This window comes from Dipodomys spectabilis, unplaced genomic scaffold (assembly GCF_019054845.1).
Source record: "Dipodomys spectabilis isolate Male_0828 unplaced genomic scaffold, ASM1905484v1 ptg000145l, whole genome shotgun sequence".
NCBI lineage: Eukaryota > Metazoa > Chordata > Mammalia > Rodentia > Heteromyidae > Dipodomys > Dipodomys spectabilis.
Genome location: NW_024870822.1, coordinates 16,726,518 through 16,750,000, shown reverse-complemented (window position 1 = coordinate 16,750,000; position 23,483 = coordinate 16,726,518). Strand labels below are relative to the sequence as shown.

The following is a 23,483-nucleotide window of genomic DNA, read 5'->3' as shown; positions in this document are numbered from 1 at the left end:
AAACAGGTACTTACAATATCTTCTTGAAATATTTTTGTTTTCAAATTTTAGTAGTGGGGGCTGAGAAGGTGGCTCAGTGGTAGAGTGCTTGCCTTGCATGCATGAGGCCCTGGGTTCGATTCCTCAGCACCACATAAGCAGAAAAAAAAAAGCCGGAAGTGGTGGTATGGCTCAAGTGGTAGCGTGTTAGCCTTGAGCTGAAGAGCTGAGGGACAGCGCCCAGGCCCAGAGTTCAGGCCCCACGACCGGACCCAAAAAAAGAGACAGCATCTTTGAAACTTTTTTTCTGGGCTAGTCTCAAATCATGATCCTTCTTATCTCAGCCTCCCAGGTGGTTGGCTCAGAAAAATGAAGTTAAAAGACATTACTATGGAGGCTGGGAAGGTGGCTCAGTAGTAGAGTGCTTGCTTTGCATGCATGAAGCCCTGGGTTTGATTCCTCAGCACCGCATAAGCAAAAAGAAAAAAGCCAGAAGTGGCGCTGTGGCTCAAGTGGTAGAGTGCCAGCCTTAATCTGAAGAGCTGAGGAACAGCACCCAGGCCTAGAGTTCAGGCCCCACAACTGACCAAAAAAACCCAAAAAACAAACATTATTATGAATATTGTTCTAACATCATAAATTTTTTTTCCTAGTGGATATCTTGACATATGTTGCCTGGAAGATAAGTGGCCTACCTGTAAATTGTGTGATTGGCAGTGGTTGTAATCTCGACTCTGCCCGTTTCCGTTACTTTATTGGAGAGAAGCTGGGGATCCACCCCACAAGCTGTCATGGTTGGATTGTTGGGGAACATGGTGATTCCAGTGGTAAGTGTAAACCTAGTAGTACTACATAACTATGCTTCTGATCTCTAGTAGTACATATTTTCTTTTTCTTTTTTGCAGTCTCGAGACTTGAACTCAAGGTCTGGGTGCTGTTCCTGAGCTTTTGTGCTCAAAGCTAGTGCTCTGTGACAGAGCCATAGCTCCATTTCTGGCTTTTTGTTAGTTATTATTGATTAGAGTCTCACAGATTTTCTTGCCTTGGCTGGCTGTGAACCATGATTCCCCAGATATCAGCCTCCTGAAGTAGTTAGGATTACAGATGTGAGCCACTGGTACCTGACTCCTGGTAGTACATGTTTTCTTTAAAATCCCTTTTCTATCAATAGATTTATGTAATGGTCTATTGATATTTTTCTGTGTGTGTGTGTGTGTGTGTGTGTGTGCGTGCTCTTCCTGGGGCTTGAACTCAGGGCCTGGGCTCTGTCCCTTAGCTTTCCCCCCCAAGGTAGAGTTAGAATGAAGCCACAGCTTCATTCTAACTTTTTGCTGGTTAATTAGATACAAAAGTCTCACAACATTCCTGCCCAGAGTGGCTTGAGTAGCTAGGATTTTATAGACATCAGCTACTGGCCACCGCATAATTTTTTGTTGTTGTTGTTGTTGGTTTTGGGGCTTAAACTCATGGCCTGGGCACTGTCCCTGGGCTTTTTCCTCTCAAGGCTAGTGCTCTACCACTTTGAGCCACAGCGCCACTTCTAGTTTTCTGGTGGTTAACTAGAGATGAATCTCAAGGACTTTTCTGTCCTGGCTGGTTTTGAACTGAGATCCTCATATCTCAGCCTCCTGAGTAGCTAGGATGACAGGCTTGAGCCACTGGCATTTGGCTTCATAATTTCTTTGTGGCAAAAATTTCTCATCTGGCTATTTGGAGCAGACATTACAATAACAGTCATCATCCTGCTGTTCAGTAGAACATTAGCATTCAGTCCTCTATTTATAACGTTATACTCACTGACCTCTCTTACCTCCTCCCCTCACCAGTCTCTGGTAGTTACTATTCTAGTCTTTACTTCAATGATCTCCCCTCTTTTAGCCTATATTTAAATGGGATCATACCATGTTTATCTTTCTATGTCTGGCTTTCTAACATGAGGTCCTCCAGACCAACTATCTCTTGTTGGATATTTGGGTTGATTCCACATCTTGGATATTGTGAATACTATTATTATTTTTAAATTTTTTATTGTAAAGTTGATGTCCAGAGAGGTTACAGTTATATATAAGAAAGATAATGAACTGGGCACCGGTGGCTCATGCCTGTAATCCTAGCTACTCAAGAGGCTGAGATCTGAGGATCGTGGTTCAAAGCCAGCCCGGGCAGGAAAGTCTGTGAGACTCTTGTCTCCAATTAGCCACCAGAAAACAGGAAGTGGCGCTGTGGCTCAAGTAGTAGAGCACTAGCCTTAAGCTGAAGAGCTCAAGGACAGTGCCCAGGCCCAGAGTTCAAGATCCATGACCGACCAAAAAAAAAAGTGAGTACATTTCTTTTCCAACATTTTTACCTCCTCCCAATGAATACTATTTAAAATTTAGTAACAAACACTCTATGAACATATGCAGATATGAATATTATAAACATATGCAGATATCCTTTCAATATAGTGATTTTTTTTGGCAGTCCTGAGGCTTGAACTTAGGGCATTGTCCCTCTACCAATTGAGCCACAGTGCCACTTCTGGCTTTTTCTGTGTATGTGGTACTGAGGAATCGAACCCAGGGTTTCATGCCTGCTAGGCAAGCACTCTACCCCTAAGCCACATGATTTTCTTTTGGATATGTGCCCTGCAGTGGGATTATAGGTTATATGTAATTTTATCATTTTTGGGGGGTGGGGGAAGACTGGATTTGAACTTCTGTTCTAACATTTTTCCTACTTACTTGCTTAGCTAGTGCTCTACCACTTGAGCCACACCTCTAGTCTGGCTTTTTCTGGTTAAGTTGCAGATGGAGTCGCTTGGGCTTTTCTGTCCAGGCTGGCTTTGAACTTTGATATTTTGGATCCAAGATTCCTGAGTAGGAGTATAGGCATAAGCTATGGCTGCCTAATTTTAGTTTTTCTGAGGTGCCAAATTTTCCATAATAGCAGGACTAGTTTACCTCTCCACCATCAAGGCATGATTTCCTTTTTCTTCATAGGCTTGCCAGTACTTTTCATTTATCTCTTTTTGTTTTTGACAATACTAGGACTTGAACTCAGGGCTTCTTGCTTAGTTTTTTTTTTTTTTTTGTCGGTCGTGGGGCTTGAACTCTGGGCCTGGGCGCTGTCCCTCAGCTCTTCAGCTCAAGGCAAGTGCTCTACCACTTGAGCTACAGCGCCACTTTCGGTTTTCTGGTGGTTTATTGGAGATAGGAGTCTCACGGTCTCTCCTGCCCGGGCTGGCTTTGAACCGCGATCCTCAGATCTCAGCCTCCTGAGTAGCTAGGATTACAGGCGTGAGCCACCAGCACCCGGCTATTCTTGCTTAGTTTTGTCTGATCATGGTTGGTGCTTTACTACTTGAGGCATACCTCCAATCCAGTTCTTTTGCTAGCTAATTAGAAATAGAGTCTGGTGGACTTTTCTACCAAGGCCGGTTTTGGACTGTTATCTTCAGATCTCAGTCTCCTGAGTAGCTAGGGTTATAGACATGAGCATCTGTGCCTAGTTTATTTCTTATCTTTGTGATAATAAGATTTCTGAGTATGGAGAGAGGCTGTCTAATTGTGATGTGAACATATTTTCTGATCAGTGATGTGAACATGTTTTCCTATACTTGGCCATTTACATCTCCTCCTCCCACTCCTCCTCTTTTTTTTTTTTTTGGTTGTGGCTCTTGAACTCTGGGCCTGGGTGCTATCCCTGAGCTCTTCAGCACAAGGCTAGTGCTGTACCACTTGAACCACAGCATCACTTCCAGCTTTTTCTGAGTAGCTTATTGGAAATAGTCTCATTGGACTTTCCTGCCCCTGCTGGCTTCAAACCTTGATCCTCAGATCTCAGCTCCTGAGTAGCTAGGATTATAGGCATGAGCCACCAGTGTCTGGCGATATCTTTTGATAACTATTCTGTGCTCAAATTTTTGTCCATTTACCACATAGTTATAAATAAATATGACTACATGTTTCCTTTTTTTTGGGTCCGGTCGTGGGGTCTGAACTCTGGGCCTGGGCACTGTCCCTCAGCTCTTCAGCTCAAGGCTAGGGCTCTACCACTTGAGCCACAGCACCACTTCCGGCTTTTTTCTTTTTGCTTATGTGGTGCTAAGGAATCGAACCCAGGGCCTCAGGCATGCAAGGCAAGCGCTCTACCACTGAGCCACCTTCCCAGCCCTGACTACATGTTTTCTAACACTTTTTTTTTTTGGTCAGTCGTGAGACTTGAACTCTGGGCCTGGGCGCTGTTCCTCAGCTCTTCAGCCCAAGGCGATCGCTCTATCACTTGAGTCACAGCTTCACTTCTGGTTTTCTGGTGGTTAAAGTCTCAGGGACTTTCCTGTCCAGGCTGGCTTTGATCTGAGATCCTCAGATCTCAGCCTCCTGAGTAGCTAGGATTACAGGCGTGAGATACTGTTGCCTGGCTCTAACACTTTATATTGTTATTTCTTGTAATTCTTTTTTATGTTTATTTAAAACTTTTAGATATTGTAGTAATAATTTAAAAATAAACAAGCAGGGTGTGTGGTCATATGCTCTCAGAAGGGAGCACTCAGAAGGGAGAGGTGGGAAGATGACAAGTTTGTGGCTGTTTAAAGGAATACAAAACAAAACAAGTGAAACAAGCAAGCAAGCAAACAGAAAAGCAGTAGTGAGCTCAAACAGCAGATGAAATATCATCAAGGAAATTTCATTTTGAGATGCATGGTTTTTTTAATTTTTATTTTCTTAGTGCCCTTATGGAGTGGAGTGAATGTTGCTGGTTTTCCTCTAAAGTGTCTGAACCCTGAAATAGGATCCGACTCAGACAAGGAACAGTGGAAAACAGTCCATAAACAAGTGATTAACAGGTAACAGTATTCATTTTTAATGCCTTATAATCAGTATTAAGAATAAAACTTCCAGGTTATAGCTGGGTGTCGGTGGCTCATGCCTGTAATCCTTGCTACTCAGGAGGCTGAGATCTTTCCTGCCTGGTCAGGAAAGTTCATGACACTCCTTTTTTTTGGGGGGGGTCCGGTTGTGGGGCCTGAACTCTGGGCCTGGGCGCTGTCCCTCAGCTCTTCAGCTCAAGGCTAGCGTTCTACCACTTGAGCCACAGCACCACTTCCAGCTTTTTTTTTTTGCTTATGTGGTGCTGAGGAATCGAACCCAGGGCCTCATGCATGCAAGGCAAGCGCTCTACCACTGAGCCACCTTCCCAGCCCTTCATGACACTCTTATCTCCAATTAACCACCAGAAAACCAGAAGTGGTGCTGTGAATCAAGGGGTAGAGCAGTTGCCTTGAGCTAAAGAGCTGAGGGACAGTGCCTAGGCCCAGAGTTCAAGCCCAATGACCGACAAAAAAAAGGCAAAAAAAAAAGAATAAAATTTCCAGGTTAAAAGTCTGTAATTGACCTTTCCTTTTTATAAGATAAGTAACTGTAGGCTACGAACACCCTCTACATTCAGATGCCTTATGCAAACCATTACTTTGGAGCTTTAAAAATATACCTGCTGACCGCTGGTGGTTCATGTCTATAATCCTACCTACTCAGGAGGCTGAGATCTGAAGATTGTGGTTCAAAGCTAGTCCAGGCAAGAAAGTCCATGAAACTCTTTTTTTTTTTTGGTCGGTCATGGAGTTTGAACTCTGGGCCTGGGCTCTGTCCCTCAGCTCTTCAGCTCAAGGCTAGCACTCTACCTCTTGAGCCACAGCGCCACTTCTAGCTTTTTCTGTTTATGGGGTGCTGAGGAATCGAACCCAGGGCCTCATGCATGCGAGACAAGCACTCTACCACCAAGCCACCTTCTCAGCCCTCCATGAAACTCATCTCCAATAAACTACTCAGAAAAAAGTAGAAGTAGTGCTGTGGCTCAAGTGGTAGAGTGCTAGACTTGAGCAAAAGAAGCTCAGGGACAGTGCCCAGGACCTGAGTTTAAGCCCCAGGACAGGCACACAAAACAACAACAAAAACCCACACACACCAATCATACTTACCATAGTTATTTTGCAGGAACTCATGTATATTTGAGGATTAATAAAACAGTGATTAAAGGCATGAACTTTGAAGCCATTTAAAACATTGTTTTACCATTTATTATAGCGTGTAATGGGAAATTACTTCGGACATCAAAAGCTCACTTCTTTTTTTTTTTTTTTTTGGTCGGTTGTGAGGCTTGAACTCTGGGCTTGGGTGCTGTCCCTGCGCTCTTCAGCTCAAGGTGAGCACTCTACCACTTGAGCCACAGCACCACTTCCAGTTTTCTAGTGGTTTATTGGAGATAAGAGTCTCATGGGGGGGGGGGGGGGCTGGGAAGGTGGCTCAGTGGTAGAGCGCTTGCCTTGCATGCTCGAGGCCCTGGGTTCGATTCCTCAGCACCACATAAGCAAAAAGAAAAAAGCCAGAAGTGGTGCTGTGGCTCAAGTGGTAGAGCTCTAGCCTTGAGCTGAAGAGCTGAGGGACAGCGCCCAGGCCCAGAGTTCAGGCCCCAAGACCGGACCCCCCAAAAAAAAAAAAAGAGTCTCATGGGGGAAGCCGGGCGCTGGTGGCTCTCACCTGTAATCCTAGCTACTCAGGAGGCTGAGATCTGAGGATCAAGGTTCAAAGCCAGCCCGGGCAGGAGAGACCGTGAGACTCCTATCTCCAATAAACCACCAGAAAAACCAGAAGTGGCGCTGTAGCTCAAGTGGTAGAGCGCTCGCCTTGAGCTGAAGAGTTGAGGGACAGCGCCCAGGCCCAGAGTTCAAGCCCCACGACCGACAAAAAAAAAGAGTCTCATGGGGGAGTTCGCCATGGGGCTGTTTGGAAAAACACAAGGGAAGCCTCCCAAAGAGCTGGTTAATGAATGGTCATTGAAGATAAGAAAGTAAGAGACATTAAAAGAGAAGAAGAAAAAGTGAAGCAGTCTGTGATACTGTCAAGAAGGGCCAGAAGGATGTCTGTGTGGTTCTGGCCAAGGAGAGGATCAGGTCTAGGAAGGCTGTGAACAAGCTGTATGCATGCATCCAGAGGGCACATGAATTCTGTGCTCATGGCGGTCCTGCGAGTGGCTGGCTCCTTGCAGAAGAGCACAGAAGTGATAAAGGCCATGCAAAGTCTTGTGAAGATCCCTGAGATACAGGCCACCATGAGGGAGCTGTCCAAAGTGATGGTGAAGGCTGGCTCATAGAAGAGCTGTTAGAGGACACCTTTGAAAGCATGGATGATCAGGAAGAAATGGAAGAAGAAGCAGAAATGGAAATTGACAAAATCTTGTTTGAAATTACTGCAGGGGCCTTGGGCAAAGTGCCCAATAAAGTGACAGGTGCTCTTCCTGAGCCTGAACCTGCAGGAGCAACAGCTGCCTCAGAGGAGGAAGAGGAGGAAGAGACCCTGGAGGCCATGCCATCCCGGCTGGCCACGCTGCGAAGCTAAGGCTGCCCAGCAGAACCTGCGGGCTCTCCCTGCAGTCCTCTGCCAGCGCGCATGTGCCTCTGAAGAGCCGCCATTTCATGTTTCTCTGGCACTACACCTCTGTCAAGAGGCACTGTGTTTTCAGGAAGGTTCTATGCTAATAACTCTTCACTCTCTGCAGAGTTTTCAAAGGGATTGTTCTTCCGAAAGTGATGTGATTAAATGCGTCATTTCCAGGAATATAAACAGCAGTACTGTTTTACTGGGGGAAGGGCAAAGAAATCCATTTTCTCTTGAAGCTATTCTCAGTGTTGATTGCCTGAACATTGAGGACTCTGTACATTTTTTTGTTGTGTGTGTAAAACACTATATAAAAGGACTTTAATAAATTTCTGCTTTAACTCTTTTTGGGTCTGGTCGTGGGGTCTGAACTCTGGGCCTGGGTGCTGTCCCTCAGCTCTTCAGCTCAAGGCTAGCACTCTACCACTTGAGCCACAGCGCCACTTCTGGCTTTTTTCTTTCTTTTTTTTTTTTTGCTTACGTGGTGCTGAGGAATCAAACCCAGGGCCTCAGGCATGCAAGGCAAGCGCTCTATCACTGAGCCACCTTCCCAGCCCTTCTGCTTTAACTCCTAAAAAAAAAAGTCGGACTGAGAAGGTGGCTCAGTGGTAGAGTGCTTGCCTAGCATGCATGAGGCCTTGGGTTCGATTCCTCAGCACCACCTAAATAGAAAAAGCCAGGAGAGGCACTGTGGCTCAAGCGGTAGAGCGCTGGCCTTGAGCTGAAGAGCTGAAGGACAGCGTCCAGTCCCAGAGTTCAGATACCATGACTGGCAAAAAAAAAAAAAGTCTCATGGACTTTCTTGCCCGGGCTGGCTTTGAACCATGATCCTCAGATCACAGCCTCCTGAGTAGCTAGGATTACAGGTGTGAGCCACTGGCGCCCAGCTAGTTTATTCATTTTATTTTTATTTTTTATTTTTGGGTCCGGTTGTGGAGCCTGAACTCTGGGCCTGGGCGCTGTCCCTCAGCTCTTCAGCTCAAGGCTAGTGCTCTACCACTTGAGCCACAGTGCCACTTCTGGCTTTTTTCTTTTTGCTTATGTGGTGCTGAGGAATTGAACCCAGGTCCTCATGCATGCAAGGCAAGCGCTGTACCACTGAGCCACCTTCCCAGCCTTAGTTTATTCATTTTAAATGGAAATAATTGCTTGCCATCAGTGGCTCATGCCTGAAATCCTAGCCATTTAAGAGGCTGAGGCCTGAGGATCTTGGTTCAAAGCCAGCCCAGCCAGACTTTTATCTCCAACTAACCACCAGATAACCCAGAAGTTGAGCTATAGCTCAAGTGGTAGATTGCTAGCCTTGAATAGCATGAGGTCCTGAGTTCAAGCCCCAGAACACACACAAAGACACCAGCCTTAGCCAGGTGTTGGTGGCTCACACCTGTAATTCTAGCTTCTCAGGAGACTGAGATCTGAGGATCATGGTTCAAAGCCAGCCCAGGCAGGAATGTCTGTGAGACTCTTATCTCCAATAAACCACTCAGAAAACTGGAAGTGGCGCTGTGGCTCAAGTGGTAGAGTGCTCACCTGGAGCTGAAGAGCTGAGGGACAGCGCCCAGGCCCAGAGTACAAGCCCCAGGACCACAAAAAAACAAAACAAAGATACGAGCCTCGACAGGTGGAGTGACACATTTACGCTCTCAGAACATGCAAGGCTGAGAAGGAGGCTAAGAAAGGAAGGCTGTGTTTGAGGCCAGCCATAGGAACACGCTGTTTTAAAAACAATAAAAATAAAAACAACAAACTGGCCTTAAAACTACTTTTTCTTTTTCCCATTGCTTTTTTTTTTTTGTCCAGTTTTCTAAGTGCTTTATTGGCAATAAGAGTCTCACTCTCAGTGGTAGAGTGCTTGCCTCGCATTCATGAGGCCCTGGGTTCAAGTCTTCAGTACAACATAAGTAGAAAAAGCCGGAAGTGGTGCTGTGGCTCAAGTGGTAGAGCACTAGCCCTGAGCTGAAGAGCCAAGGGACAGCACCCAAGCCCAGAGTTCAGGCCCTATGGCCAAACAAACAAAAAAAAAAAGAGTCTCACAGACTTTCCTGCCCAGGCTGACTTTGAACTGTGATCCTCAGATCTCAACCTCCTGAGTAGCTAGGATTACAGGCGTGAGCCACCGGCACCTAGCTCCCATTGCTTTTTATACCAGCAGTTAAAAATATATGAATCTAAAGTGCTTATATTTATTTTTATCAACATTCATTAGCTATGCATAGTGATGGAGTTCAGCATTTCAGTACCAGCATATAGTGTTCACCAAGCAAATCCAACTTCCCTTAGTCTACTACTTCCTCACTCTCCAAACTCTAGGAATTCCATACTCAGCTGGACTTTGGTTTTCTTTTCTTTTCTTTTTTTTTTGGGGTCCAGTCGTGGGGCCTGAACTCTGGGCCTGGGTGCTGTCCCTCAGCTCTTCAGCTCAAGGCTAGCGCTCTACCACTTGAGCCACAGCACCACTTCCGGCTTTTTTCTTTTTGCTTATGTGGTGCTGAGGAATCGAACCCAGGGCCTCAGGCATGCAAGGCAAGCGCTCTACCACTGAGCCAACTTCCCAGCCCATGGACTTTGGTTTTCTTAAGCTTTCATGTATGAGAGAGAACATTTATTTGTCTTGCTTTGACTAGCTTAGTCCACTCACTTCATGCTCTCCAGTTCTATCCATTTTGCTGCAAATGATAGAATTACAGTTTTACTTATCGCTAAATGGCATATACATATACATACATTGATATATACCTATGTACATACACATATGTATGCAATGAAAAACATGTACATATATAGTATATACATACTCAGAGAATATTTTATTAATTTATTAATTTTATTTATTTATTGCTAGTCCTGGGGCTTGACCTCAGGGCCTGGACGCTGACCCTGAGCTTTTGCACAAGGCTAGCTAGCACTCTACCACAGTACCAATTCTGACTTTTTCTGTTTATGTAATACTGAGGAATTGAACCCAGGGCTTCACGCCTGCTAGGCGAGCACTCTTCCACTGAGCTACCTTTCCAGCCCTACTTTTATTTTTTGAAGAACTCTTTGTGCTGTTGTCCATAATGATTTACAATTTTATATTCCTACCAACAGTGTTTGAGAGTTTTACTCTATATCCTTCCCAGCATTGTTCTCTTTTTTTCTTTCTCTTTCCTTTTTTCTTTCTCTTTCTGTCATTCTTTTTTTTTTTTTGGGTCCGGTCGTGGGGCCTGAACTCTGGGCCTGGGCACTGTCCCTCAGCTCTTCAGCTCAAGGCTAGCGCTCTACCACTTGAGCCACAGCACCACTTCTGGCTTTTTTCTTTTTGCTTATGTGGTGCTGAGGAATCGAACCCAGGGCCTCATGCATGCAAGGCAAGCGCTCTACCACTGAGCCACCTTCCCAGCCCATCTTTCCGTCATTCTTTTTCCTTTTTTTTAAATCCAATCTAACTGGAGTGAGGTAATATTTTATTGTAATTGTGATTTGCATTAACTAATGATATTGTATGTTTTTTATAAACTTGCTGCCATTTTTAGTTTTTGTTTTGGAAATGGTTTATTCAGATAATTTGCTCAATTATAATTGATTTTGTGTTCGTGTGATCCAAACTGAAGGTCTTGCACTCACTAGGCAGGTTTTAACATTTGAGCCTCAGCTCATAGTATTGCTTTTTTATTTTTGTGATTTTGAGTTTCTTATATATTCTAGGTATTTGCCAAATGGGTAGTTGGGGAATGTTTTCTCCCATTTTATAGGTTGTCTCTTAATTCTGTTCAATTTTTCCTTTGCTGTGCAGAATATTTTTTTGTATATTTTGCTTGTTTCTAGTACTTTGGGCATTAACATCAAATATGTGTGTCAATGTCTTGAAATGTTTCCTTCTGTTTTCTTCTAATAGCTGCAAGTGTCATGTCTTATGTTTAGGTCTTCTATCCACTTTTGAGTTGATTTTGTGCAGTGTGAGATACAGGATCACATTTCAGGCTTTTGTATATGCAGTAGTGGACTATCAGGGTCAGTAGCAACTAAAAGAATTATATTTTTAGACATCTCAACTTCTTTCTCTTATTAATTGTGTGTGTGTGTGTGTTTGTGCTGGTACTATGGCTGGAAGTCAGGTCCTGGGCACTGTCTCTTACCTTTTTTTTTTTTTTTTTGGTCATTCCTGGGGCTTGAAGTCAGGGCATAGGCATTGTCCCTGAGCCTTTTTGTGCTCAATGCTAGCACTCTACTACTTGTGCCACAGCACCACTTCTGGCTTTTTCTGAGTAGTTTATTGGAGATGCGTCTCACAGACTTTCCTGCCTAGGCTGGCTTTAAACTGTGATCCTCAGTTCTCAGTCCCCTGAGTAGCTAGGATTACAGGCGTGAGCAGCTGACACCCAGCTGTCCCTTAGCTTTTTTCACTCACAGCTGGTGCTCTACCATCTGAGCTACACCTTTACTTCCAGCCTTTTGCTTGTTAGTTGGAGATAAGAGTCACATAGAGCTTTCCACCCGGGCTGGCTTTGAACTACATACTTAGATCTCAGCCTGAGTAGCCAGGATTACAAGGGTAAGCCTCTGGCAACCATTCTAATTATTATTGAAAGCATAATCTGTCATTTAGCTTCTACTGGTATGATTTGTCTCCAGTTACCCACTGCAGAGTGTATTTCAGCTCCTAACTCCTATGCCATCAATCTCCCTATCACTATGCAGACCTTCCCTCTCTTTCACTGTGTTTATTCACAGTCTTAGTCATATTGAATTATGGGACTAAAGTTACTGTTTTGGTGAGTTTTTTTTTTTGTGCCCATTCTAGGGTTTGAACTCAGTGCCTGAATGCCATCCCTGATGGCTCAGGGTTTTGCACAAGGCTGATGCTCTACCACTTGAGACATAAGTCCACTTTGGGCTTTTTGGGCTTTCTGGGTTAATTAGCGATGAGTCTCATGGACTTCCTTGCCTGGGTTGGCTATGAACTGCAATCCTCAGATCTCAGCCTCCTGAATAGTTAGGATTACAGGTGTGAGTCACTGGCACCAGGCCTACCTACAATTACTTTTGACATTTTCTAGTAGTAATGTCTGGGACAACACAATAGGTATAGGCCAGACCTGGCTTCCCTGTGCTGAAGGGATGCATTTGTACATCATCCTTATATAGTGTACTGTGTCTAGGGCTTTAGAACTGTGTCTGCATGGTTGTGAGCCCTTCTGATATGAAGGAACAGTGATTCTGGACATTGTGTTTGCTGTGTCCTTTGTCAGAGCTAAATAATTTCAGTGCTTAGTTGAAACCTCCGCTGTGAGTCTTGTTAATCCAAACTGATATTGCTGGTGGCAGTGCAAAAAGTATGATAACATCTTTACTATAGAAAGTAAAGTTCAGAAAAGCCTAAGTCTCAACTGTAAATCTTTCACTCAAGTAATTATTATTATCATGATGGGTTGATGCAGTTCTAAAGTTCCTATAATAATTTTTGTTTTTTGTAAGCCAGAGATAAGAAAGTGCAGTTTTTGAAAGAATTTCTTTGAAAATGTACTATGAAAATTTCCCATTACTTGTTTGTTATTGATTTGATGATATATTCTTAGGAAAAACGTATACATCCTTACAACTAGATAAAGTTTCATTGCCATACCAGTAATATTTCTAAGTGATCAAAGAGAGAGAGATGTATATAGTAACTTTCAGGAATCAGGGTCTGTTTGGGTATTTAGGCTAGTTCTAGGGCTTGAACTAAGGGCCTGGGTGCTGTCCTTGGACTTTTTAACTGAAAGCTTGTACTCTGCCACTTGAACCACAGCTCCACTTCCCACTTTGAGTATTTAAACAAAATTTAAAAATATTAAAACTAACTTAATCTTTATTGGCATGTAGGCCTTTGTATTCTGCTTTTATAATAAAAGAAGGGTGAGCTGATTCTTGTTTAAAGTGAATGACAATTTATGAGATAGTGTATTTGAACGTATTATAATAATACAAAAATTGTAAGTAATTTCTAGTAGAAATCTGGAAAATGTTATTATAGTGCCATTGGTATTTAGATTGTTTCAGAATGAATGCTTAAAGAATATTATGCTTTCTCTGAGTTGATTCTAGTGAATCAATTTGGGCTCATAAATTTGATTTCCTTCTTTATCTGCAGTGCCTATGACATCCTTAAGCTGAAGGGATATACATCATGGGCCGTTGCATTGTCTGTGACAAATCTGTCAGAAACAATCTTGAAGAATCTTAGGAGAGTACATCCAGTTTCTACTCTGGTTAAAGTAGGCTTAAACTTTTTTTTAAAATCATTCTTTCCTGTATTAATTATTGATCCCCTACAATGTGCCAGATATTATACAAAAAGATATTATACAGAAAAGACAAAGACCTGACCTTATTGAATGTAGTGAAAGAAATGGGCTTAATCAAAACAATTATAGATGTAAACACATAACAATTATAGATGTAAATGCTATAGTGAAAAAGTACAAAGTGCTAGGAATATATGGCAGGCGTTTTGAGTTCTCTTTTGAAAGGGCATGGCTGATAGGTAATGAGAAATCATTTTTTTTTGGTTTTTTTTTTTTTTTTTGCCGGTCATGGGGCCTGAACTCTGGGTCTGGGCACTGTCCCTCAACTCTTCAGCTCAAGGCTAGTGCTCTACCACTGGAGCCACAGCGACACTTCTGGCTTTTTCTGTTTATGTGGTGCTGAGGAATCGAACCCAGGGCCTCATTCTTGCAAGGCATGCACTCTACCGCTGAGCTACCTTCCCAGCCCCGAGAATCATTTCTTATAGAAATAAAATCAGACATATAAGTAATGAGGCAAAGTTAATATGGAATATTGGACTAATATTTCAAGCAGAAGAAAAAAGTGCAAAGGATCCGAGGTAGTTGTAAGTCTAGGGTACTTGAGGCTCTGAAAAGGATAGACCCCCCCCCCAAAAAAAAAAACATGAGTTTCTTTGGTTACTGAAGTGCAGGGATCAGAGGGAAGACTGAATGGGAAGGCTGGAAAAGTCAGCCACCTTATATAGAGATTGGGTCCTGATCTCAAGAACAGTGGAATGTGAACATCCAGACTTTTTATTGTGTGTGTCAGTCATGGGGCTTAAACTCAGGGCCTGGACATCGACTCTGAGCTCTTTTGCCTAAGGCTAGTGCTGTACCACTTTGAGCCACAGCACCACTTTCAGTTTCGATGGGTAATTGGTCTCATGGGGACTTTTCTGCCCGGGATCCTCAGATCTCAGCCTCCTGAGTATCTATGATTATAGGCGTGAGCCACTGGGGCCCAGCTCAGACATTCTTTATATGAAAAATGTAGTTCATTGCTCCAGCGTTTGTCTAACATATTGAAGGTCCTGGCCCATTACCCACTGATTATAAATATATTAAAACAAATGATAAAGAAAGCACTGTGGCTGTGATACAGAGAATGGGCTTGAAGGGAAGAAAAGTAGATATAGGAACTTAGTGGCCGTCTTTTGAAAATCAGATGGATTAACCAGGAGGCTAGTACATGGTCATCAGAAAAGGAAAGAAGAGCTACACACACACACACACACACACACACACACACACACACACACACACACGCACACACACACACGCACACACATACGCGCACGCGCACACACACACACACACACACACACGCACACACACACACGAGAGTGGAGGGCTAATGACTTGGAAGGAAGGAGTACACAATGAATACCCCTTTAAGACACAAAGGTCATGGCTGAGGAAGTCACAGCGCTAGTAGGCTCTGAAGGATGAATCAGAGAGGCATCAAAGGAGGGCTCTGGGAGAAAGTGGCTAATTAGTTGCCTAATAGAACAAGTCAATGGGCAAGATATTTTACAGGAAGCACTCAGACATTAAATCATTTGACTGGGCATGGTGATACATTCCTATAATCTCAGCCCTTGAGAGAGACCCCCCAGCAAGGCCTTTCTACCCAGCCTTTTAACCTCCTCCCCAAATGATGATGATGGAATGGATATAAATTCTCTAGCTCTAGCCCAGGAAACCTCTTTGAGGGAGAATGAAAACAAAAGAACTAAGGAAACACTGATTTCTGAAACGCTGCGGAGGTGCCCTGCCCCTGATGATGTGGGGTCCCTAAAAACCATATGATAGCTCAGATTTCACATAGGAGGCAACCCATGACTAAGGGAGGAAAAAGGAAGGAAGCTGGGTATGACTGGCAGGAATGTGGGCTCACAGTCTGGTCTAAGTGTAGAGCAGAGAGGAGGAGGTGAGCCATGAGGGTGACAGGTAGCTAGTGTGCTGGAGCTCATGAGTTTGTCAAGTCACTCCTAAAGGCAGGGCTGGAGGAGGTAGTAAGAGAGCTTCTCAGCAGCAGGCACCAGAACAAAATAAGATCAAGGAGCACGCACCTTGTGGTCCTGAGGAAGGCCTCAGGCAGAGTGAATAGGAAGCATGGCTGAGCTGGTGGGGGAAGCTGAAGGGCACTGCTCCAGTGTCAAAGGTCCTCTCATTTCCCTCAGTTATATCTCTTAGAAGCTGTTTACAGTCAAGGTCCTCCCATTGCCTTTCCTAAACCCAGATCCAGTCCCAAATGAGAGCTAAAGAAAGGTGAGTGGTAAGAGGCAGAGAGCTACGGAGAGTCTGCTGGGTCTCCTTATCTCCCAGGGGCAGGGAGGGGTGGGCAGTATGGAGATGGCAGAGGCTGGTTCAGATGAGTGTGTTTCCCAGGTTGTCATCGCTTCTCACAGCTGCTTCTGTAGCCTTGGCTTTGACTGCAGGCATGGAAGGAACATTGGATTGACTGGCCAGGGATTCCACAGCCCACGACTGAGCCTGAACGTGGGGGCGCTGCACCATCCCATGGCGCCGTCCACCATAGGAGGTAGCACTCCAATGGAGGGAGGAGTACATTCCATGGCAATTGGTGAGAGGAAGGATATAGGTTCTGCCAGTGATTTAAGAGGACCCATAGGCTCCACTGAGAACTTCATCTGGAGGCTTGACATGCCACCTGGAGCAGGTGTTGTCCAAACTCAGTGGTGCTCTCTGATATAAAGGTAAAGGAAAGCCTTCCCAGTCATTTTTTTTTTTTTTAACTTTCACTGTTCCCTTGATGAACCAGACACAAGCTGATGGATATTAGTCCTTCATCAGATAAAATGGTTGCAAGATAAAATGGTTGCAAGGGGAGTACATAGAATCCTTCCCCTTGCTTATAAAGATGGTCTAATAAGGGGTAGATGTACCTCTGGCACATTCTTCTTGTCACTCAACATATGGCCACATACCATAAGGACACCCTTGGTTTTATGTAGAATCACAGCTGACCTGTGGGTAATTCTTGTTGACAAGGTCATAGTGTCTCTCTTGCACAACTGCTTTTCCATATTGGGTTACTAACCAATAATCGAATCTTGTATTCCAGGGCTTATATGGAGTAAATGAGGAAGTCTTTCTCAGTATCCCCTGTATCTTGGGACGAAATGGCATCTCAGATATTGTGAAGATGAACTTGAATTCTGAAGAAGAGAATCTTCTTAAGAAGAGTGCAGATACACTTTGGAATATCCAAAAGGATGTAACACTTTAAAGCCTCTTATTTTATTGTTCGATAGAAAAGAAAGTAGAAGATTGAATGCTTCATGTTTTCAAAGAATCTTATCTGTTAAAAACTTAAAAAAGATTGAGACCTATGACACAGCTTCAGCTTCAAGATTAGAAAGAGGAAAATTTAAAGATTTCTCCCCTGTGAATTCTTATTGCTCAATTCTGATGGCACTACATCTGTACAGTTGTAATTCATGATTCTGAGGGATGTCATATATGGATAGTTGGCATTAAGTTTTGTAGATGTCTAACTCCCACTATGGTATAAAACTTAAGATTCTTATGAGTACTTTTTCTAGTATTGAAATTTTATCTTGTGCTCTCTTCAATGATGGCACTATCATATCCTCTATATTGTTTTGAAGTTCATGGGACTAGGTATAAATTTTACTAAATACTTATTTTTTAAGACCATACATATATATGAAGAAAAATACAGAAATTTATATAAAAAATTCAATGATACATACAACTCTGCAAATACCAGTTCATATAAGCTCAAATATGTGGTGTCTCTATTAAAATATCACTTGGATACCTTGGACTATCTTCTGTGTCATTTGTTCGGCAAGCTACTTATGCTTGCTGGGTTATGGCTGTGAGATTATCAATGTCTGCTTTCAAGTGTCCACAGTAGTTATCTCAAGTGACTATTGGTTTAATGCTAAAGAACATTCAATTAGTAACTTCCCCTTCATGTCCAAGACTAAGAGGGTGGATAATTAATACATACTTATCTTGAATGTGTACACACACAAATATATTTCCTTGATTCCACTAAGAATTTAGGATGCTATTTTAAATAAACAATAAAACAAAAATGAAGAAACCAAGACCAAGATAATTTACACAAGGATAGGATAAGTAGGAAAAAGTAGCAGGCAGATATGCAGGCCCTGAGGACTTCCATAGTTCTAGTGGAGGTGTTACCCATTTGTTCAAAGTCATGGTTCACATTCATCACCATCTTGATTCTAGTCATCCACTTTGGATCATGACTAGTTTCCCATTATGTTTTTTTTTTTGTTTTTATTTTCTTTTCCCAGTTCCTTCCTTGAATGTATGAAATATAGTTCTACATTTAAAGTAGGGGCAAAAGGAGGAAGGTATTCTATGGGTTTTGCCTTTTAAAAAATGTTGTAGGGAAGGGGTGACATGTTCACAAAAGAAATGTACTCTTTACCTAGTAAATTATGTAACTATAATCTCTCTGTATATCACCTTTTTAATAACAAAATCTTTTTCTTTTTTGTCGGTCGTGGGGCTTGAACTCTGGGCCTGGGTGCTGTCCCTCAGCTCTTCAGCTCAAGGCGAGCGCTCTACCACTTGAGCTACAGCGCCACTTCCGGTTTTCTGGTGGTTTATTGGAGATAGGAGTCTCACGGTCTCTCCTGCCCGGGCTGGCTTTGAACCGTGGTCCTCAGATCTCAGCCTCCTGAGTAGCTAGGATTACAGGCGTGAGCCACCAGCGCCCGGCAACAAAATCTTTTTAAAAAGTGTATTGTAAACAAAATTAAAACTTCATTTTAAGAAATCCTTGTACAGACTGAAAGGCAATCAGAATGTTACTGTTTTTTCTTCCCTGTCCCCAAGTTGATTTACCGCTTTGAGACTCATACCATCTTCATACACAGTAAAATGTATTTCAAAATTACTCACCTATATCTCCTCATTCTTTCTCATCTATCCTCCTCTAAACTGACAAGTTAAAATCAAATTATATATTTATATACACATATATGTACATGGCCATAAATAATAGGTATATTATTTGCTCTATCACAAATGAGAAAAAAACATGTTATATTTGGCGGTTTGCTTACTCCCTCAACAGTATGAACCACAGGTTGGTTCGTTTTTCTCTACGTAATATTCCATGGTATATATGTGCCAAATTTTTCTAATCCATTTTTGGGACCTTTGCATGATTACAACACATGGCAATTGTTAGCAGTGCTGCCATCCACATGCAAGTATCTCTTTGGCATACTGATTTATAATCTTTTGGATATATGATCAGTAGTGATTAAGGCAGGGTCATTACATAGGTCTACTTTTACTTTTGAGGAACCTCCATACTGACTCCTGCAGCAATTTCACTAGTTTACATTCTTCCAACTGTGTATGAGGGTTCCTTTTTTCCTTACATCTCCATCAGTATTTGTTTTCTTAATGATTAACATTCTGACTAGGGTAAAATGAAGTTTTGATTTATATTTCTAAAGATGAACATTTAAAGTATCAGCCAATTGTCCAATTTCTTTCCCCATTTATTGATTGGATTATTATTATTTAGCTCTTTGTATATTTTGGTATTAACCTTTATCTGTTGGAATAGCTAGCTTGTCTCGACATTCTGGAATTTTTTTTTTGTTTTTTTTTGGGTCGGTTGTGGGGCCTGAACTCTGGGCCTGGGCACTGTCCCTCAGCTCTTCAGCTCAAGGCTAGTGTTCTACCACTTGAGCCACAGCACCACTTCCGGCTTTTTCTGCTTATGTGATGCTGAGGAATAGAATCCAGGGCCTCATGAATGCAAGGCAAGCACTCTACCACTGAGCCACTTCCCAGCCCCCTGGAATTTTTTTTGGGGGGGAGTCAGTACTGGGTCTTGAACTCAGGGCCTGGGCACTGTCCCTGAGCTGCTTTTATTCAAGGCGAGGCACTCTACCACTTGAGCCACAGTGCTACTTCTGGCTTTTTCTGTTTATGTGGTACTGAGAAATGGAACCCAGGGCTTCATGCATGCCAGGCAAGCACTCTACCACTAAGCTACATCCCCAGCCCTGGAAATGCTTTTTTTGGCTGTGCAGAAAGTTTTTGTGTGAATACTGGGGCTTGTAATCAGGGTCTGGTTGCTGTCCCTTAGATTTTTTTTACTCGAAGTTGGCACTCTACCACTTGAGCCACAACTCTTCTACTTTCTGGAGGTTAACTGGAGTTAAGAGTCTCATAGTTTGCTACCTATGAGCCATGAGCAGGTGTGAGCCAACAGTTCACAGCTTACACATTTCTTATACTTTTATTAACACTGTTTTTGTGTGTGATCATATTTGTTGCATAAATTTTTTTTTTTGGGTCCAGTCGTGGGCCTGAACTCTGGGTCTGGACGCTGTCCCTCAGCTCTTCTGCTCAAGGCTAGCGCTCTACCACTTGAGCCACAGCACCACTTCCGGTTTTTTGCTTATGTGTTGCTGAGGAATCGAACCTAGGGCCTCAAGCATGCAAGGCAAGCTCTCTACCACAGAGCCACCTTCCCAGCCCTGTTGCATAAATTCTTAAGCAGCCAGACTACTTTTGTCTTGATTACATTGATGAGCTAAATCCAGTGTATAACACACAACAGGATCTTATTGATTAGCTACAAATTTTTCCATGTCTCTACCATCAGTGGTGGAATTCATTTGGTATTCACTTCAGGATCTCTGGATTTACCTTCATAACACTTTATCTTAACCACTATAAGAAATCTGTAGAAAAAATTAACAATGGAAACATTTGTGAGCTGTCAGATACAAGATGGATGTTTGTGGTAAATATATCTTCCTATGTTCATGAGTTTACAATGGAAAATAAACATATTCAAACAAAAATAATCTAAATGTTAACTCTATTCCTAATACCAAATAAAAAGGTGATCTAGCATTTTGTTTTCTGATAATTAAAAAAAATTATGTGGTATGGAGGAGTTGAACCCAGGGCCTCATGAATGCTAGGCAAGCACTCCGTCACTAAGCCACATTCCCAGTCCCTTCTGATAATTTTTTTTTTTTGGGTCCGGTCGTGGGCTTGAACTCTGGGCCTGGGAGCTGTCCCTCAGCTCTTCAGCTCAAGGCTAGCACTCTACCACTTGAGCCACAGCACCACCTCCGGCTTTTTTTTGCTTATGTGGTGCTGAGGAATCGAACCCAGGGCCTCATGCATGCAAGGCAAGCGTTCCATCACTAAGCCACATTCCCAGTCCCTTCTGATAATTTTTATAAGTAGATTTTAATTTTTAAATCAAAGATCTGACTGTATAAACATTTCTATTTCAATGATGACCAAGTTGGTCATCCTTTTTTTTTTGGGGGCGGGGGGGGAGTAGGATGTGGACTGCCTGACTTCCTGCCTGGCTTTAAAATTATGAACACACAGGCAAGGAGGCATCAATTTGAGAAGAGTTTGAGAGAAATCAGGGCACCCAACCCACTGTAAGAGAAGAGCAAAGTTTTATTGAGTTGGAGAGGCTATGATTTGGTACTTTCCACTGATCTTAAGTATGGTTTCTTCAGATGTCCTTGTGTAAAATGCAGCCGGTTAATGGTCATTTTTCTTGGCAATATTATAGCACAAATATATTGGTCTTTATGTTGTACCTGGTCTTGATGATGACCTGATCCTTCTTGCAAGTCACACTCTTTTGCTTTGCTTGGAAGTGATTCCGTGATTATTCAATCCACTGGCCTTGCTTTAAGCTTTTGGGATGTCTTGACAACCTATGCATCCCCTTGCACCAGCAGGTCACAGGCAATCCAAAATATCTTAAAGAAACATATTTTACAAGAGCATGTTCTCTTCTACCATTCTCATTTTCACAGAGAACATTTTGTTTTACTTGCATAAGCACTGCGGGTTACCTCCTAGGCATGTAGCTCATTGGGAGGTCTCGAACTTGGCTATACTATCAATTTCCATGAAGACAAAACTTCTAATAACAATAAAAGCAGAGGCTTGTACAGTACACTGTACTTTTAGTCTTTTTCATTGTAGATGGGCAATGTGCTAACACTGCAGTAAGGTTGGAGGGAGGCATATCTTACAGTTGTATGAAAACCCAATCATCACCGGGTAGTGAGTGGCTCATGCCTATAATCCCAGCCATTTGGTGGAGAAACACAATTGCAGTTCTAGGCCAGCCTTGGACAAACAGCTGGGAAGACTTTCTCAAAGAGCAAGGTGAGTGTGGTGTGTAAGTCTGTAATCTCGGCTACAAGAGAGGCAGAGGCAGGACGACTGCAGTCTGAGACCTGCCTGGGCAAAAAATTGAGACCCTATCTGACAAATAAATGCAAAAGGGCGGAGTATCAGTAGCTCATGTCTGCGATCCTAGCTACTCAGGAAGTTGAGACCTGAAGGACTGAGGTTCAAGGCCAGCCCAAACACAAGTGTCTCTGAAGATACCACATCCAAAAATAGCAAAAAGCAGTACGAGAGCCATGGCTCAAGCAGTACAGCAATTGTGTAAGCCCTGAGTACCACCAAAAACAAAAGAAAAAACTTTCTTCAATCATTCTTATCAGCCATAAAGGCTCTGTACTTTCCTCTTTAATTATGACTACATTATCTTTCCTAGTTAAAACTTCTGTTGGGAGATGTGGCTCAAATGGTAGAGTGCCAGCCAAGCAAGCAATTCAAGCACACTCAAGCCTGAGTTGGGAGGCTGAGAGTTTTCTTTCTTTTAGGTTTAGAAAGAAATATCCAGGACTGGTAAAAAGGTACTGCAGGACCAGTAAAAAGGTACTGCCCTATATCTCTCAAAGGAAAAAAAAAATCAATTTCCTCAATTTAAAATATTTCAGATTTAGATTTCTATGTGATATTTCCCATACTAAATAGAATTTTATTTTTTTTCTAGAATATTAAAGTTGCGGCTTCAGACGGGTATTATGCTCTGCTTGCTAAAGTTGAAAAGCTAGGCTTTTTATTAAGGTTTCATGAATCTTCTCAGCAAGTCCAATAAAGAGGTGAAAAATTATGCAACAAATTTTATTTAGCATAGTCAGTCCCAACATTCAGCACAAAAAGTTTACAGAGGATAGAAAGTGCATTAATAAAAGCCAGTCTTTACCCAAAGAAACAGAAAATATATTATTGATTCAAAATATTTTACACTTGAATGATAAACTGCAATAACTTATCTGGGCACCTACTGATAAGAGAAAGAAAGAAAAAAGAAAAGAATCCTTTAAGAAGAGGTCACTCTCCAGCTGCTATCAGAAGTCAGTAGAGGTCACTAAGACCGGCAGTCTTTCTTGCTTTTTGCATTAGTGCCCTCAGCTGGAACTGTTTTCGGGACAGTAGACGCACATGCTGGGAGGGGGAAAAGTTTCAATAGTTTAGAATGGGTTTGACACAGACCCAGACATGAAATATCAGACGGCTCATAGCTAGAGGGGATGTAAGAATCCTGAACTCATTCTCTATTATCAACCTTTGTTTGGATCCACTACTTCACCACATGATTTTTTTTTTTAACTCCATCACGTTGATTTTAGCAGCCTAGGTTAGAGCAATTAGTCTTCTTAAACTCCATAAGCTTTACAGGACTTGGCTAAGGACTTTGAACTACGCCTTTTTGATTTTGCAGTGCTGGGGATTGAACCCAGTGACTTGTGTGTGAGGTTAAGAATTGTACCCATGAACTACATCACCAGCCCTGACCTGTATCTTGTGGCACTCAAGATGCTAGGGAAACTTGTATTGTGATTCTAATCCAAATTGTTGCTGCTTGGCTGAAAGAAAGAGAAGGTTAGGGATAAGCCACACAGGG

General features: G+C 42.6%; 2 protein-coding genes and 1 pseudogene across 5 annotated transcripts in view; 2 read left to right on the top strand and 1 right to left on the bottom strand.

Annotated features, from left to right (window-relative positions):
- LOC122117646 (L-lactate dehydrogenase C chain-like) overlaps positions 1–17,489 on the top strand; it is a 32,370-nt gene extending 14,881 nt beyond the window's left edge. For 2 of the 4 annotated variants that reach the window (XM_042691387.1, XM_042691386.1), the window contains exons 5-8: positions 633–806; positions 4,690–4,807; positions 13,507–13,630; positions 16,773–17,489. In XM_042691387.1, coding sequence (XP_042547321.1) covers positions 633–806; positions 4,690–4,807; positions 13,507–13,630; positions 16,773–16,937 — 581 coding nt within the window. In that variant the 3' untranslated portion in view covers positions 16,938–17,489. Of the gene's footprint in view, positions 1–632; positions 807–4,689; positions 4,808–13,506; positions 13,631–16,095; positions 16,191–16,772 lie in introns of those variants that run through there. The other 2 variants (XM_042691388.1, XM_042691389.1) reach the window with 2 other exon arrangements.
- Positions 6,734–7,470, top strand: LOC122117647 (annotated as a pseudogene).
- Positions 17,490–22,685: 5,196 nt separating the features above from the next.
- Tsg101 (tumor susceptibility 101) overlaps positions 22,686–23,483 on the bottom strand; it is a 30,412-nt gene continuing 29,614 nt past the window's right edge. Inside the window, exon 10 of the mRNA XM_042691385.1 lies at positions 22,686–23,023. Coding sequence (XP_042547319.1) covers positions 22,934–23,023 — 90 coding nt within the window. The 3' untranslated portion in view covers positions 22,686–22,933. The remainder of the gene's footprint in view (positions 23,024–23,483) is intronic.